This window comes from Apteryx mantelli, chromosome 13 (genome assembly GCF_036417845.1).
Source record: "Apteryx mantelli isolate bAptMan1 chromosome 13, bAptMan1.hap1, whole genome shotgun sequence".
In the NCBI taxonomy this organism is placed as follows: domain Eukaryota; kingdom Metazoa; phylum Chordata; class Aves; order Apterygiformes; family Apterygidae; genus Apteryx; species Apteryx mantelli.
In genome coordinates, this window is record NC_089990.1 from 3,799,343 (window position 1) to 3,813,658 (window position 14,316).

Here is a 14,316-nt window from a genome sequence, read left to right on the forward strand (position 1 = left end):
GGAGCTCAAACCACCGGGAACCCCCATCCCGGAGCCCGGAGCCATGGGACCCCCCGTCTCAGGTCCCATCCCGGAGCCCGTACCACCGGGACCTTCCCCAGGCCCGGCCCGTCCCGGAGCCCGCACCACCGGCACCCCCCCCCCCGGCCCGGAGCCCGCAGCGGCAGCCGGGCCGGGCCCAGCCGAATCGCCGCCTCCGCAGAGCGAGCCCGCCCTCGCCGGTGCCGGCACGGGGGAGCAGGCTGCGGCGGCCGCGCTACCTTGTCGAGGACGCTGTCGCCCTCCAGCTGCCCCGCCTCGTTGATGTTGCCGAAGAGGAACCCGGCCAGCGAGAAGGGCTCGGCGCGGCCGCCCTCGGCCTCCTCATCGCTATCCGAGTCCGACATCGCGGCGGCGGCGGCGCCGCGCCCCAACCGGAACCGGAACCGCAACGCGAACCGGAAGCGGAACCAGGCCGCGGCCCTGCCGGGGCGGGGCCGCCGCGCGCCCCCGGCTCGGGCTGAAGAGCGGCCCCGCGCGGGCGCAACGGCCGCGCAACGGCCTGAGGCGAGACCAAAGAACGCGCAGGCTTCCAAGTTCACCCAAAATCCTTTATTGCATTTAAGAGACCGAGTCTGGCTTTCCACAGGAAAGAACTACGTTTAGAACAGCTGCGTTACGGAGGGAAAAAAAAGGGAGTGAGTTAATAAGGCAGCCAGAGAGATGAAGAAAGTTTTATTACAATTTTGCATAATTTAAAAAAAAAATCTTTTAAAAATTGTTAGCTGTAATACACATTTCTTATCGTATAAAATCAAGTTGCCAGTGTATGCATCAGTACCACACGTAGAGGCTCGGGCTCCGCTGCTGGGGGCGCGCGCTGCATCCCGTTCGGCCGGGTGGGGGAAAGCCCTTATTAGAGATCCAATCTGCTCCTTTAGGTTAGCCCAGGCAGCACCACGACTTCTACAGAGCGAGGTTTAGCACTCGACGATAAAGCACAGGGAGGCTTTCCTAGTTTAAGTTTCATATAAATAGCTACAGCTGTAAACGGCACAAAGCATTTATACATCTAAACGTGCTTCATGACGTCCTTTGGACGCAGAATACCTGGACTGCTCAGCTCGGTGTGGATGGCTTGAATGACATTAAGAAAAAAAAAATCCTTACGTATTTGAGAAATTATTCACATGCTTAAAGATTAAAATCAGTCTCTTTGTGGAAAGTCTCTTCTGTGAATGGTAACACGCACACTGCGTTTCTACTCGGTAAGAAGGAATCTTGAGCAGTTTTGGAAATCCTCATAACTTCGCTCTGGGGTATTCTGGTCTTATGAAAACAGACAAAATCCAGCTATGTGATTGTTTAAAGTCTGTATTTGTTACCTGTCCACAGGAAAAAAAAAAAAAGTGGGAGGAAGGGAGTGGACTGTAGACTGAAGCACTGGACTACTTACAATAAAACGCATCAAGAATTACAGAAAAAAAGAGGGAAGATCATAACTGAGAGAATGCCCATTGAATGGAAAAGTTCATTGGATCTGTGCACCCCTGGAGTCCATTCTCATGAAAATCAGATGCTAGAGTACATGAACTGTCAGACCAGCAGGATTTTTGCTCCTCTTGACAGAAAGACACAGAAATACAAGGCATTTGAATTAGTCTATTCATGAGGTACTCTGAAAACAGTCAAAGTTTTCATAGATCTGTTCAAAGTTCACTTTCTGCTCATTTTCATCACAATGATATTAATCTCTTCAGTACTGTTGTGCAATCTAGTGATTAAGTTATCTAGATGGGGATAAAGTGTTCTAGTATAATGCAATCAATGTAATCAATTCAAACAAATTGATCAAGCAGTAGAATTTTCTCTCTCCATACCCTCTTCCAGTTAACACAGGATGGCTGCACTGTGAGCCTACAGAAACAGGATGTGCGTGACAATATTTGCTCACGGGACTTCTTCTCCATACAATTATTGTCATCCAGTTAGGAATATCCACAAAAGATGCAGAGCTACAAGATTCCAATATCTAAAAGAGTAAAAACTTTTAAAAAACAGTAGTAGCTTCAGTACAAAATTGCAAATTTGTGTAGCAAAAAAAAAAAAAAAAAAAAAAAGAGGTGCCTGTTGCTGAAATAAAAAGTCTATTTAAGAACAGTTAAAACATATCACAAACTTTTTAAAGTACATCTTTGAATTAAGCAAAAGTTATGGGCTTGCACCAAGGTAACTAGACTGTTGATTTAGGCCTGACCTGCATTCAAAAAATGTGAACTGGCTTAAATAAATACATTTTAAACAATGATAAACTATTTACTTAGTTGCTGAAATTTACCTACAGAACAATAATTGTGAATTACAAGGCACAGAATTATTGCTGCCTGCAAGTCAAGCCCACGTTAAAGGCCTACCTACTAAAGTAAAGGCAGGAAGTGGTGAGCAGAAGTTACATCACTGAAATACTTCTGTTCCCTTACAGCTTGCAGAATGCTGCGGTAGGAGCCACAGCTGGAATAGCACTTCCTCTACAAGTGCAAAAGATGCAAAGACACTCCAGACAATGGCACTTGGTGAAGAAAAATAAACGGAAGTCCGTAGGTTGCTACGGACATCAGGCATTACGGATATTTTGGTGTTGTCCGCAGTCAGGCAATGTTTGGAACTCGGTGTTGCTTCGCTAGCTACATATACCAATATTTGGATAAACTGCAGTTTTTAATTTCTGGGTTGCTGTTTCCTAAAGCAATACCAGTATAAGCATACATCAGATATACAGAAATTGTAGTTAGTGTCAGCATCAGTTACACTAGCTGAAGAAAGGCACATCCTCTTCAGAGGGGAATGATGGCACAAATATGAATATGTCTCTCTCTACCTGATATTTCTGTCTGTATCAGATAAACCAAGGTTAATTTAACACAAGATCCCTAATAACCTTGTTGATGTATTTTCTGTTATCTTGCTAAAATGAGGCTGTTTTCTGTCCAGGGTATAGACAGTACAGTTTCGCATGTGTGGAAATCATAAGACAGCAAGTTCTGAATTACCAGTCGAGGCTGCATCTGGACAAAGACAGCACTGTCAATTTGAGACAACAAAGCCCAGGCCAGCACCATTGGTTTCATACAAAATATCTTTGAAGCATGCTCCTTTCATACCACCAGGCTCTAAGGTTAAGTCTAAAGAAGGTTTCATGCGCTCATTTCTCAGCTGGTCCCAGAATCACACATAAAAAACAGTGCATATTCTGAAAGCAAAAGCCAGCAGCCATTCGCTATAGCCACCAGAGAAGGTTAAAAAGTACATAAATGGAACATCAGTTAAAACAGTTTATAATATGTGATCACCTAGTAGACGGGAGAAAACTGCTCAGGTAAATCTATCCAGTGACTGGCTAACCATTAAAAATTTAACTGGAACTATCAGTGAGTTGCCAGGAGGAAACAAGGGTTCCCAATTCCTGTAAATAGAGCTTCCAAATTTTCTGTCAATGATCTGCCAGAAAAACAGCAAAGGAATTTGCCATGAAATCTTGTGTGGCGACTCCAAGAGCATTAAGAAGTGAAGCCAGGAATTCCTCGAGAGCAAACAGGCTTCTACCAAGTCTCTGGAATTCATCAAAGGGAAAGTGGGATCACACCAAAAAACTTGCTTTGAGAAGCGTCATCCCAATTACCTCAAGCAGATAACAGTAACTTTATTCTCAGAATGTAAAGTCTCTTTGGAGAGTGAAATAAAACCTTAACTCAGTTTAGAAGATTATGGAAGACTTGTATCTAAACTACTCTTCCACCTCTCCATTCAACAGCACAAAAATCACTCATCTGAGTGATTCACCATTATCCTAAATTCTTTACATTAGGAGAAATCAGTTCCTGCTTCTATGAAAAAAATTACTGAAGGTGTTCCCTGTGTCTTGCTCATTGGATTAAATATGCCATATGTTAACTTTTCATATAAATGATCACAAGTTCACTATAAAGTGAAGCTCAGTAATACTACAGGCATTTTTGCATGTAAACAAATGGTTTTCAAGCTTTAAATCGACAAATTAAAACAACAATTGGACAGCCAGAATTCTGTTTTCTAAAACCAATTTGATCAGTAAAGAAGGGATAGGAAAAGCAGCAGCTACACTTAAAGCAAAGTTATCAGAATTTGTGCTTTTCAGCAAGTCCAGTAACTGATGGTTATCTAGTAAAGAAGATTGGCTTCAAAGAAGTCCCCTCTTTTTTCTTCCTCCACTAAATAAGAACAGAAGCCAAGTGATCCCTGGAGAAGCTGGAGACTAAAACTTTAGAAATTAAGTAGATGTTTGACCTCTCAGTTGGAAGGAAAAAAACCAAAAACCAAAAAACCTCTTCTGTTTTAGTTTCCCTGAAGCAATAAGACTGCAAGAATATTCTTTGCATAAACCATTTCTGCTTAGAGCTGTTAGTGCAAGACGCAAATCTTCAGTTTAACTCAAAGAGCCCTCCAAGATTCTAGTCAATATTCAACTTTGAACACCCATTATCCGAGGTAACTACAATAAGACACATTTTCTTGTGTTCTTCTTTGTCACAGGATACAGAACTGCACGCACAGCTTCAGCAAACACCTCCCGAACACCCTCCTGATTCAACGCTGAGCACTCCAAATATTTGACTGCTCCAATTTGTTTAGCCAGTGAAGTCCCCTGTTGCGGGGTAGTGGGAGCCAAGCTTTGCTCTTTCAATTTTTTAACTGTTTCCAGGTCATTTCTCAAGTCTCTCTTGGTGCCCACTAAAAGAATGGGAACATTAGGACAGTGGTGAGAAACTTCAGGATGCCATTTGTGCCTCACATTTGCATACGAAGAGGGGCTGCCAATGGAAAAACAGATGACAAATACATTGGTTTGAGGATAGGATAGCGTGCGCAGGCGGTCGTATTCCTCCTGGCCCGCAGTGTCCCAGAGATTCAGGCTAACCGTCCGGCCATCGACAGTCATTTGGGCACTGTAGTTGTCAAACACAGTAGGGATGTACTCTTCTGGGAAGGCATTGGTGGTATAGCTGATGAGAAGACAAGTTTTTCCCACAGCGCCATCTCCAACAACTACGCACTTTATGGTCTGCATTCTTTATCCAGAAAAGAAGTCCTGCACAAAGCAAGAAGAAAAGTTAGGAAAAGCACACTCAATGATAGTGATTTTAAAGATAAACTTAAGCAAGTATTTTTAATATTGCTAACAATTTATTATCGTGGCCAGATGTCGCAGAACCCATTACAAAGAGTGTATAGGCTAGAAAGGCAAGAGTGAAATGGAGATAGAACAAGTTGAGAACTCAGTGACAGCTGGCTGCCTTCCAACCATGAGTAAAATTAGCCGAATTTTCAGTCTTGTCATAAACAGCCAGTTTCCCACAGGCAAAAGGGACATGTCTTTAGAAGGTACCTGCAAGTGGAAAGGGACTGTGGCCGCAGGCACAATAACAAGATACTCTATCATTTGTAGGTTACACACACACACACACACACACACACACACAGAGTCTGAACTGACACTTCTTGTCCACATATTCTACTGTCTAAACAGTTTAGCACAAAGAAGCCTGCAAGAATTCTATAATAAACTGATATATCCATTGCTGGCCTGCAGTAATACTGTTTGCTAGAAAAATTCACTCAACTCGGCATCAGTTAGACCTCAAGAAACTGCAGTATTGAGAGGACACCAGATAAAAGGTTCAGAAAGTAGCACTTACAAGAAAAGCTGTTCTTTGAAGTATAATTAGTCATCATAGCCAGATTAGAATACGTAAAAGAATTTTTCTAAAGAAGCCAAGAACAGATTATTCTCACTAATCAGTGACAGAACAAGCAGAACTTAATAGGCTTGAGCTGCAATAAAGAAAGCTTATACTGAGCATTAGAAGAACACATGCGATGAGAGACCAGCAATCAAGTAACTTTCCTAGGCAGGTTGTGGGATTGTTACTGGAGATACCTGATGCGTAAAGGCTTCCCTATCCCTCCCTGATACCTAAGGTGTAGGAGTGATAATCAAATAGATATAGCCTAAAACTCATTTCATTCTAAACCTTTATCACATGAACAGCAGGAACTTTGAAAATAGCATGAAACAACTACAAGCAGACTCATTTGTTGCACATTTTCATGCTGGAACTTCCACTACCAGCTCGAACAAGAAGGAACTTGCATCTGCCTTCTCACCTAAATGCCTTTGAGGTACTATCTGTAAGCCCCAACTCGCAACCAGCAGAAAATACCCTGCTTCAAACAGGAGAAAAAAAACCAAACAGTGGGAGGGACTACACTGCACATTCCAGAAAAATCACAGCTCAGACACCACTGAAATAGCAAAAAGAACATATCAAAATGAGCACTAGTGAAGTAATTCATTAGTAAATCCCTTTCCGCCAACTTCCCCTTCAAGCCCATCCAAACAAACCAACAATTTCCTACTGTTTAAGTCTCAGCCCTGTCCTTTTTGACATAGTCTGTACCTACGTACTGCTGTCTTCCCACTGTAAGCGCACGTAATTCTTCTGTACTAAGTGGAAACAGCCTACCTTAAGCTTTGGGACAAAGTTGCAACAGGCAACTCGAGTGAGTGATATTGACTGTGCTCACTACACCATACAGTGCTTTAGGATGTATCAAAACACATACGCACTCATTACTGAAAATCAATCAGTCGCGGGAAGCAGTGCAGAGAAACCTTGATCCTGAAACACCCTGCAGGGGAGGAAGTTGGAGGAGAGAAGCAGGAGGAAGATGCAGAAACAGTTTCTCCTTTGTGAAAACAGCAGCAATTAAATTTCTATAACAACATGAATCACCTAAAATGAAATCTAGCAGGTACTTTTGAGTTTTGACAGAAAATCATACGTGTGAATTCCACCAGGCATTAAAAATAGCAGTCAACCCACTTCAAGGCTACAGTCAAACATAAAGAGATGCATGCAACTGCAAATTGTAAAGTTAATCAGCAAAATGAAGAACATCACTGACCAGCAAAAACTGACAGCAGGCCTGCCTGTAATATTCCAGAATAGTTGCACGAAGATTTTCATTTAACAGGGCTAGGAGAAAATAAATAAATAAATACATTTTTTTTAAAGGTAAAATCTTTTAAATTAGAGGCTTAGAAACATTTGTGGCATTTTGCAAAACCCCAAGTTGAAACCCCTTTAATATAAAGTTACTTAAAGCATTACAAATTAAACATTTTTAACATTTTATTATTAATCGGGGTTGAACACTGTTACTGACAACATATAATACAGCACAGTATTTCTGAACCCAGAAGGTCTAGCTGCTGCAAACAATGACAGAAGAACGGATGTATTTTAATGCCGTAACGCTGTACATCTAAAGACACGACTGTCGCTCACCATTCCAGTCCCTACTCCCGTTTCCCCCGCACGGCAGCTTGCTACCTGCCCTGACACCCTGGCCCACCGTCTTCAGCTGTTTCCAAACCCTGCTTTCCCTTCCCTCCGGGGAAGCGTGCTACCTCCGCAGCTGTGACCACACACACGAAGCAGCGGAGGAGTCGTTCCATCCGGTCTTCTGAGCAGGACCACACTCGGTTGCGTCAGTACAACCGAGCCAGAGGTAGCACATGGTGGGAACGAACCACAGAGGGGAGGAACTTCATAAGCTGGCATTGCTGCCAAAGGCAATATTACTGAACTGCAGCATAGAGAGTCCAGATTTTAAAGCTTATTCCCACATTTAATTCAAGTCTCTGGCTTAAATACTAGAGGATCTGGTGCTGCAAACCTTAACAGTGACCAGCAATTCCAGAGCAACATTTTTTTCCCAAACAAATTAACCATGCGATGGACAGCTATTTTGATCAGTTGATAAAAAGTGACATCGCAGAGATGGCAGAGCTACGTTAGCTGGATACTTGCATTACAAACTCAAGTATAGCAACAGAAGTCATATGAAGAACAAGATACACAAGGTATTTTATGTCCAGTTCATAGTTTTGAAAATAAACAACTTGCAAAGACTTGGAAAAAAAAAAATCTGTTTTTAAAACACAAACCAGAAGCTCCCCCAAGGGCTCACATCTCGATTCATTTCTGTCCATGGTTTTTCACAGAAACACAAGGTACCCCAGAACAGCACCCCCACCTGCAGGCAACAGCCTTCGATGTCCAGAGTGTCATCACACCAATATTATAACGCAATACAGGCAGTTTTATATATTGCTACACTATAAAGCCACACGTACCCTGAACCATGGGTAGATTAAATAACTTGATTCAATCTGTCCCAAAATTTTCTAACGGAAATATATTTTTCAAAGGTTACTTATTTTGTTGGGGCTTTATTTAAGAATTCATTAGAGCTGTTGATGGGGAGCATAGCAGTAAGGTAACAAAAAAGCCTGGAATACGACTGCTCTTTTACAGCATTAATTCTGTCAATTACCTGACTAAGGCTTGGATTTTAGAAGAACCACATTTGCAGTAGGAAATAATTCCGTTCAAACGTGCCAAAACATCAGACTAAATATGAACTACACGCATACAAATAAAGAGCCTGTAGGCTCTGAAGTCGGCTCCTCTGCAGGCCTCTGCGCTAAAAGGAATCATTTGTGGCAAATGCCGCCTAAGGAAAAAAAAAAAAAACAGGATTCACACGATTAAGTACTAGAATGCAAAATTTAGAGACATTAATCAAAACAAAGAAGAGAAGGAAGCTCCTACACTCCAGAAGTCTGTAGGCTGTGAGCAGGTGTAGTTTGGTTAAAGATTTACATATGGAAGACAAAGGATTTCTTAATTTAAGCCGCAAGCAAGCAAACAATATTACCTCTGTCTAACCTTCTGCTATTAAATCCACAAATCACTTTGCTCATAATATACAAAGTCGCTATTTATTTCTTCTTGTAAACAATTTGCATGACAATAAAACTATCCTAAGACAGCAAGAGGATGGGATTCAAATTGCTGAGTGGAAAATTCCTTTTTATTTCTCCAGCACCCTTGAGCTTGGCACTGCATATTATGAGAGTTTAAATATATGCTAATATATATATATATATAGCCATACTCTCCAATCAATCATCATCAATGAACATGACCAAAAGCAGAAAGATTATTTTATAGATTTTTTTTTTTTTGTGGTGGGCTTCAAAAGAATTTTTAGGAAGAATTTTAGAGAAAGTAAAGAAAAAAGTCAGATTGTTCCATGTATACCTCCAGGTACAACAGGTAATAAGAAGTCAAAAACAGTAAAATACAAATTAACACCTTAACACATCAAAAAGAAGACTGGGAATTTAGACAGAGCCAACACAGAGCCCAAAGGAGTGAGAGGTAACTCCAGTTGCAGCGTTCTGGATTTTGACAGTCAGCAGGCTGCCAGCAATGCAAGAGAACGGCCCTCGATTACGGTTAAGGCGGGAGATCCTTGGAACATGGACAAGAGCCCTAGCAGTCACAGCAGAATGGGAATTATTTTCAAAGAATCAAAAAAAAAAAAAAACAACCAAAGAAGTGTTGTGCAAAAATACGGGGATGAGAGTTATTTCTATCTTGTCCATCAGAGGCTTTGAAGGAGAAAGCCAACATTCCAGTGTGAGTTAGTGGGCTGCTCGGAGGATGCTGCAAAGTCAGTGCTCAGTATCCGCACACCTGGCGCTTCCTTTGGAATGCGCAAGATTTCTGTCTGCTTGTCGAGACACTGTCCGGAGAGCTGCTCCCGTCCTGACCTAATTACATACTTGATGGTATCATTAACACGGACAGTTTGCTCCCCTGTAGCGCAATGGGACATTTGCTGGAGAAATTCACTGTTTGGAGTCTTCTTCCACCACCACCACCCCCAAGCTATCATAAGCGAAATCGCACTTAAGGTTACATCAAAATATTTATTGTGGGGGGAAAAAAGCTTCTAGATTTCCTCCTTTAATACTTCTGAAGTAGCATTCCCTGTCTGTTGAGGAAAGGGAGAAAACAGTGACAGGAAAACAGGGAGGAAACACGAACCTGATTTCTTCTGGGGCTTTCTAAATTTTCCTTATACTTTTTATACTTCCTGCACTTTGAAAATTCTTGGCAGAGGAACTAATTCTTAGCAGGATATGCTTGAGCCCTTGCAACACTAATGCTAGATGCCTTTTCTCTGTTGGGTGGATTTTAGCTTTGATATTGCTCTTTGATGATCTCATTTTGAAAGAGTTTGTCAGGTCTTCCATATCTCACCTTCCAGTTTGGATAGGCCCATTTTGGCCAAATACGAGCAGAAAAGGCACTAGGAGTTTAGCAGAAGTCACCGCCAATGAGCATAAAACCTGCGCTGTTCTGTTCAGCCATCACCTTTGATCTATCCCTCCCAGTTCTGCAGGCTCAGAAGTTTGATCCTGCTTTATCAGGAGCAAAGAGAAGCAGAAGTTAAGAAATCTAAACAACTTAATTGCTCATCTTCCAGTAACAAAAACGCGATCAGAGCTGATTCACTCTGTCCACCTGACATAGGAAACTTTCAGCAAAGAGGTGGAAAGATAACACAGCTCTACCTCTGTCCTACTGACTTTGCCCATGCAAAGGAGTTTAAAAGACTCTCGATTCATGCAGTTTAGCCACCAGAGCTTACAGAGAAGAGAAAGGAGCTTTCAGCAGTTTAATCAAGACTGTGTTACTATTCCATAATAGCTCAGCTTACTCTCCATTTTTTTATTCAAGCGCCAAAGCAATGAACAAGTGCCAAACTTTCAGAATGTATCTACACATGCATGCCAAGAGAGAGCACTGAAGTTAAATAGGAGACCTCATCCATAACACTCTCGCTATTCCTTCAGCAATGAATGATCTGCTGGAACTTCTGAACGCCTTTCAACGTTTTTGCACTGATTTCTGTCCCGTCATTTACCTGTATAGCAAGAGAAAACACACAACAGCCACAATGGCACCAGAGGAAAAAATAAAATAAAATAAAATAACAAGGCAAGCCCGAGTCCAGCCCCACGGCAGCAACTGCACAGTCCACGTCGCAGAGCTCCACGTCCTGCGAATGGGGGGGACCAGCGGGGCTTGCTGTCTACAGACCTCTGCCTGGAGGTTGGGCTCCCCTGTACACATTCTCTGACATCTAACAAGAGCCCGATTCTCACTAGTTCTTCCCTCGGTGCGGACACTATAAAGGCCTTCCTTTTTTTGGCACAAAAAGTTGCTTCAAAAAAAAATTAAAAAATCCAAAACCTTTTATGCAATGTTTTTAAGATCTCCACCCCCTCGAATTTGGCTGAAATTGGTTAATCGTTTTAAAATTATTTGCAGGTGTGATATGCACACAGCATTACTATATAAACAGTATTCCTTAGGGAATCACAGTGAATGTATTATACATGAGATGATTTGGGCATCTCAACCCCACAAATCTCAGTACTGTAACACTTTTACTACAGGCACTCATGCTCCAAATTTCATCGGAGAATGGTGAAATTAGTGACCAAATATCAGTAGCATCAATGATCTTAAATTCTATGAATCCAAGGTTATATTCTGGGGATTATGAACATTTCCAAAGGACATTAGACACAAGCTAGAGAAGCAGCTGCACAACTATGAAACCACACTACACAAGGTGCAACTGTTCAGATACAGTCATACAGGAACTAAACACTCGAACACAAGTAGATATCTGAATCCCCAGCACATGAAAATGAAACCGATCCTGCCATAATCAAAAGCTGCAAAATATTAAACTTGATTTTCCTTCCGCAACCACATGCGAAAGCAGGGATTCGTCATGACGGGTGTTCTCAGAATTTCCTTACACACGAATGACCCTAACACACTTTGAGGGTGGTAAGACTGGAAGCCAGGACTGCACTATTCCACACCCGGATCCGCCACGCACCTCCGAGGTGCTACAGGCAACTTCCATAGTTCCCCGATACCTCAATCCACAGTTTATAAGAAGTGAGTAATAGATGTCCTTCCTACCTTCTAAAGATTCTGGCAAGGTCTTATTCATTACTGTTGGTTAAAAAAAAGAAAGAAGACATCTCTGACAGCAGGTTCTGTTAAGAGGAGCATTAAACAAACTACAGGGTGAATGACAAATCCAGTTAAAGTCTCTCCAATTTCCATCTGAGGTGAAAAAAATCTAGCAGTTTACCTTTTGTCACCTGGCATTCATTGCCACTCTCTAAAACAGTACTTTAAAGAAAAGTTGGAACAAAGCCACTGCTGTATTTGGGGGGCAATGTATACACTGGGAAAGTCTAGATTTTTTTCCCTTCAAGAAAAAAAACCATGCACTTTTGATTCTCTTTGATTTCTCCCCCTCTGCCTCCAAATTTTATTGGGAGGCAAAGAAAAAACAACAAACCACTCTTGGTCATTCCATCAATAACAATTTTCAAAAGTCTCTTTAAATAGTTTTGATATGATTAAGACGCAAGCACGCGCTCAGTGTGTACTGTACGATAGAGCGAGCTCTAAGATATTGCAAAAGCGGCCAGCTGCATTTGCACCCAGTACTGCATCTGTAAAAACTGAGCAGAAGTTATCAGCGGCCAGTGGCCCTCAGCGGTCCACGAGATTTACACATGCAGATGTAAGATAGCAAAGTGAAAAAATACAATACGCATTTTAAAGATAAGGACCTCTGTAATATTTGATATGCGACAATAACAACGCTTAGGGCTCCAAAAGAACCGCAGCCTCATCATGTGAGCAAATCAAACAGCACACTCAGTTTCCGCCTGACAAGTCATTGCAAATAGTGGATTTCATTGTTCTTCCAAGGTCTCCGTAAAGTCCCTCCTAAGAAGAACATTGAAAACAACACTGCATGGAAAGCCTCCAAAGGCTAAAACGCCAAATACGCCTCGTAATTTTACCCTCTCCGGAGAATCCTGCGTGCAAACCGGACGCTGGCACGCAGGCCCAACGCAGCCCGCACGCTGTGTAATTTCGATTTGGCGCAGAAGAGGACGCGGGGTTTTGCACGCTGGGAAAGCAGCCTGGGACGCAGCGCACACGGCTGGCGGGGGAGGCACGAGGAGAGGCACGCGTGGGCGCGGGACACGCGCAGGGTGCAGAAAGAGAGAGGGAACAACCGGGCACGGAGCGTCCAGCGGCTCCTCGGGCAGCGCAGCGGGGGGGCCCGATCCGAGGGGAAGGGGAGGCGACACGCAGCGCCGCGGCTCCCGAAGGCCCCGCGCGCCCGCTCCAAGCCGCGACGGCGTTTCCGGGCACCCTCCCGCCCCGCGCCGGCCGCTCGCCGACGGACCCAGGAGCCCGGGCCGCGCCCGCGGCGGGGGGTAACGGCGAGGCCGGGGCGCCACCGCCCCGCGCTGTCCCACCGAGCGGCGCGACGGGCCCGGCCGCGCCGCGGCCCCCCAGGGCAGGGCAGCGCCCGCCGCCGCCGCGCCCCGGCCCCCGCGAGCCCCGCGCCGCCGCCCCGCCGCCCCGCGCTCACCTCCCGCGCCGCCGGCGGCCGCTGCTGGCGGGGCGGCAGCGGCGAACCTGCGACCCGGCCGCACCCCAGCACCGGCCCCTGCCGCCGCAGCGCGCACGCGCGGCCGCCCCCGCGCACGCGCCCTCGGCACCGCCGCCGCCGCCGCCGCCGCGGGCAGCGCGACACCGCGCGGGGGCGGCACCGCGGCCCGGGCCCGGCTCTGCCCCGCGCCTGGGCCTGCGCCTGGAGCCGCCCCGCGCCTGGGCCTGCGCCTGGGCCCGGGCCGGTCGTGACGCGGCCTCCGCGCCAGCCTCGCTTTTTTGGGGCGGAAAGTGCAGAAACCTGCCAGGGGGAAAAGCAGACTTTGGGGAGAGCCGCACCGGGCCCTGGGCCAGCAGCAGCCCGCTCCGTGCTTTGGCTGCCCCGGGAAACGGGCAACGCGGCCGGCGGAGCCCCGCTGCCCACCCGCAGGCCTCCGCGGGGCCGCCGGGCAGAGGAGGGTGTCGCGCCCGTGACCCCCCCCGGGCCGTCCTTCCCAGGCCGCCCCGCCATCGCATCCCCCTGTTCCCGTTCCGGTGTTGAAAGAGAGCATGGGGGCCCCTTCCCTGCGTAGTTCCCTCGTCTCCGCAAACGCCGGTTTAGGAGCATTGCGTGAAACCCGCGCTCGGACACCACCGCATGAGGCTAACGCGGGAGCGCAGCTGTCCTCCAGCCACGGATTTGTCCTCTTTCTGTGGGAATTTGCTGAGGCTCTGCCCAAATTTGCCCACTGCGGGCACAGGCCCGGGGAACGCGCGCGCGCCCCGAGGGCCGGCGTCAGGCAGCGCGGTTCTGCGGCCACAGGAGCTGCGCGTCCCTGGCGCAACTCCAGCGCCAGCAGCTTCGTCCCAGGGGCTGCAGCCTAAGGGGGCTGCCTGC

At 45.6% G+C, this 14,316-nt stretch overlaps 2 protein-coding genes across 7 annotated transcripts in view; both read right to left on the bottom strand.

The window, feature by feature from the left end:
* The window catches only part of TAF1 (TATA-box binding protein associated factor 1), a 38,416-nt gene extending 38,017 nt beyond the window's left edge, over positions 1-399 (bottom strand). For all 3 annotated transcript variants that reach the window (XM_067303927.1, XM_067303926.1, XM_067303925.1), the window contains exon 1: positions 261-399. In XM_067303927.1, the coding sequence (XP_067160028.1) occupies positions 261-386 (126 nt within the window). In that variant the 5' untranslated portion in view covers positions 387-399. The remainder of the gene's footprint in view (positions 1-260) is intronic.
* A 287-nt stretch (positions 400-686) lies between these two features.
* Positions 687-13,500, bottom strand: LOC106482681 (rho-related GTP-binding protein RhoG-like). Of its 4 annotated transcripts, none has more exons than XM_067303947.1 (3): positions 13,420-13,500; positions 6,982-7,052; positions 687-5,104 (listed from the first exon to the last, which is right to left on the bottom strand). In XM_067303947.1, exon 3 carries the CDS (start codon positions 5,081-5,083, stop codon positions 4,508-4,510), a length of 576 nt encoding a protein of 191 aa, XP_067160048.1. In that variant the 5' UTR covers positions 5,084-5,104; positions 6,982-7,052; positions 13,420-13,500; the 3' UTR covers positions 687-4,507. The 4 variants fall into 4 exon arrangements, with proteins under 4 accessions (XP_067160048.1, XP_013795751.1, XP_067160050.1 ...); XM_013940297.2 differs by lacking the exon at positions 13,420-13,500 and adding an exon at positions 8,416-8,591; XM_067303949.1 differs by lacking the exon at positions 6,982-7,052 and having other exon boundaries at positions 13,420-13,478.
* Between the last annotated feature and the right edge of the window lie 816 nt (positions 13,501-14,316).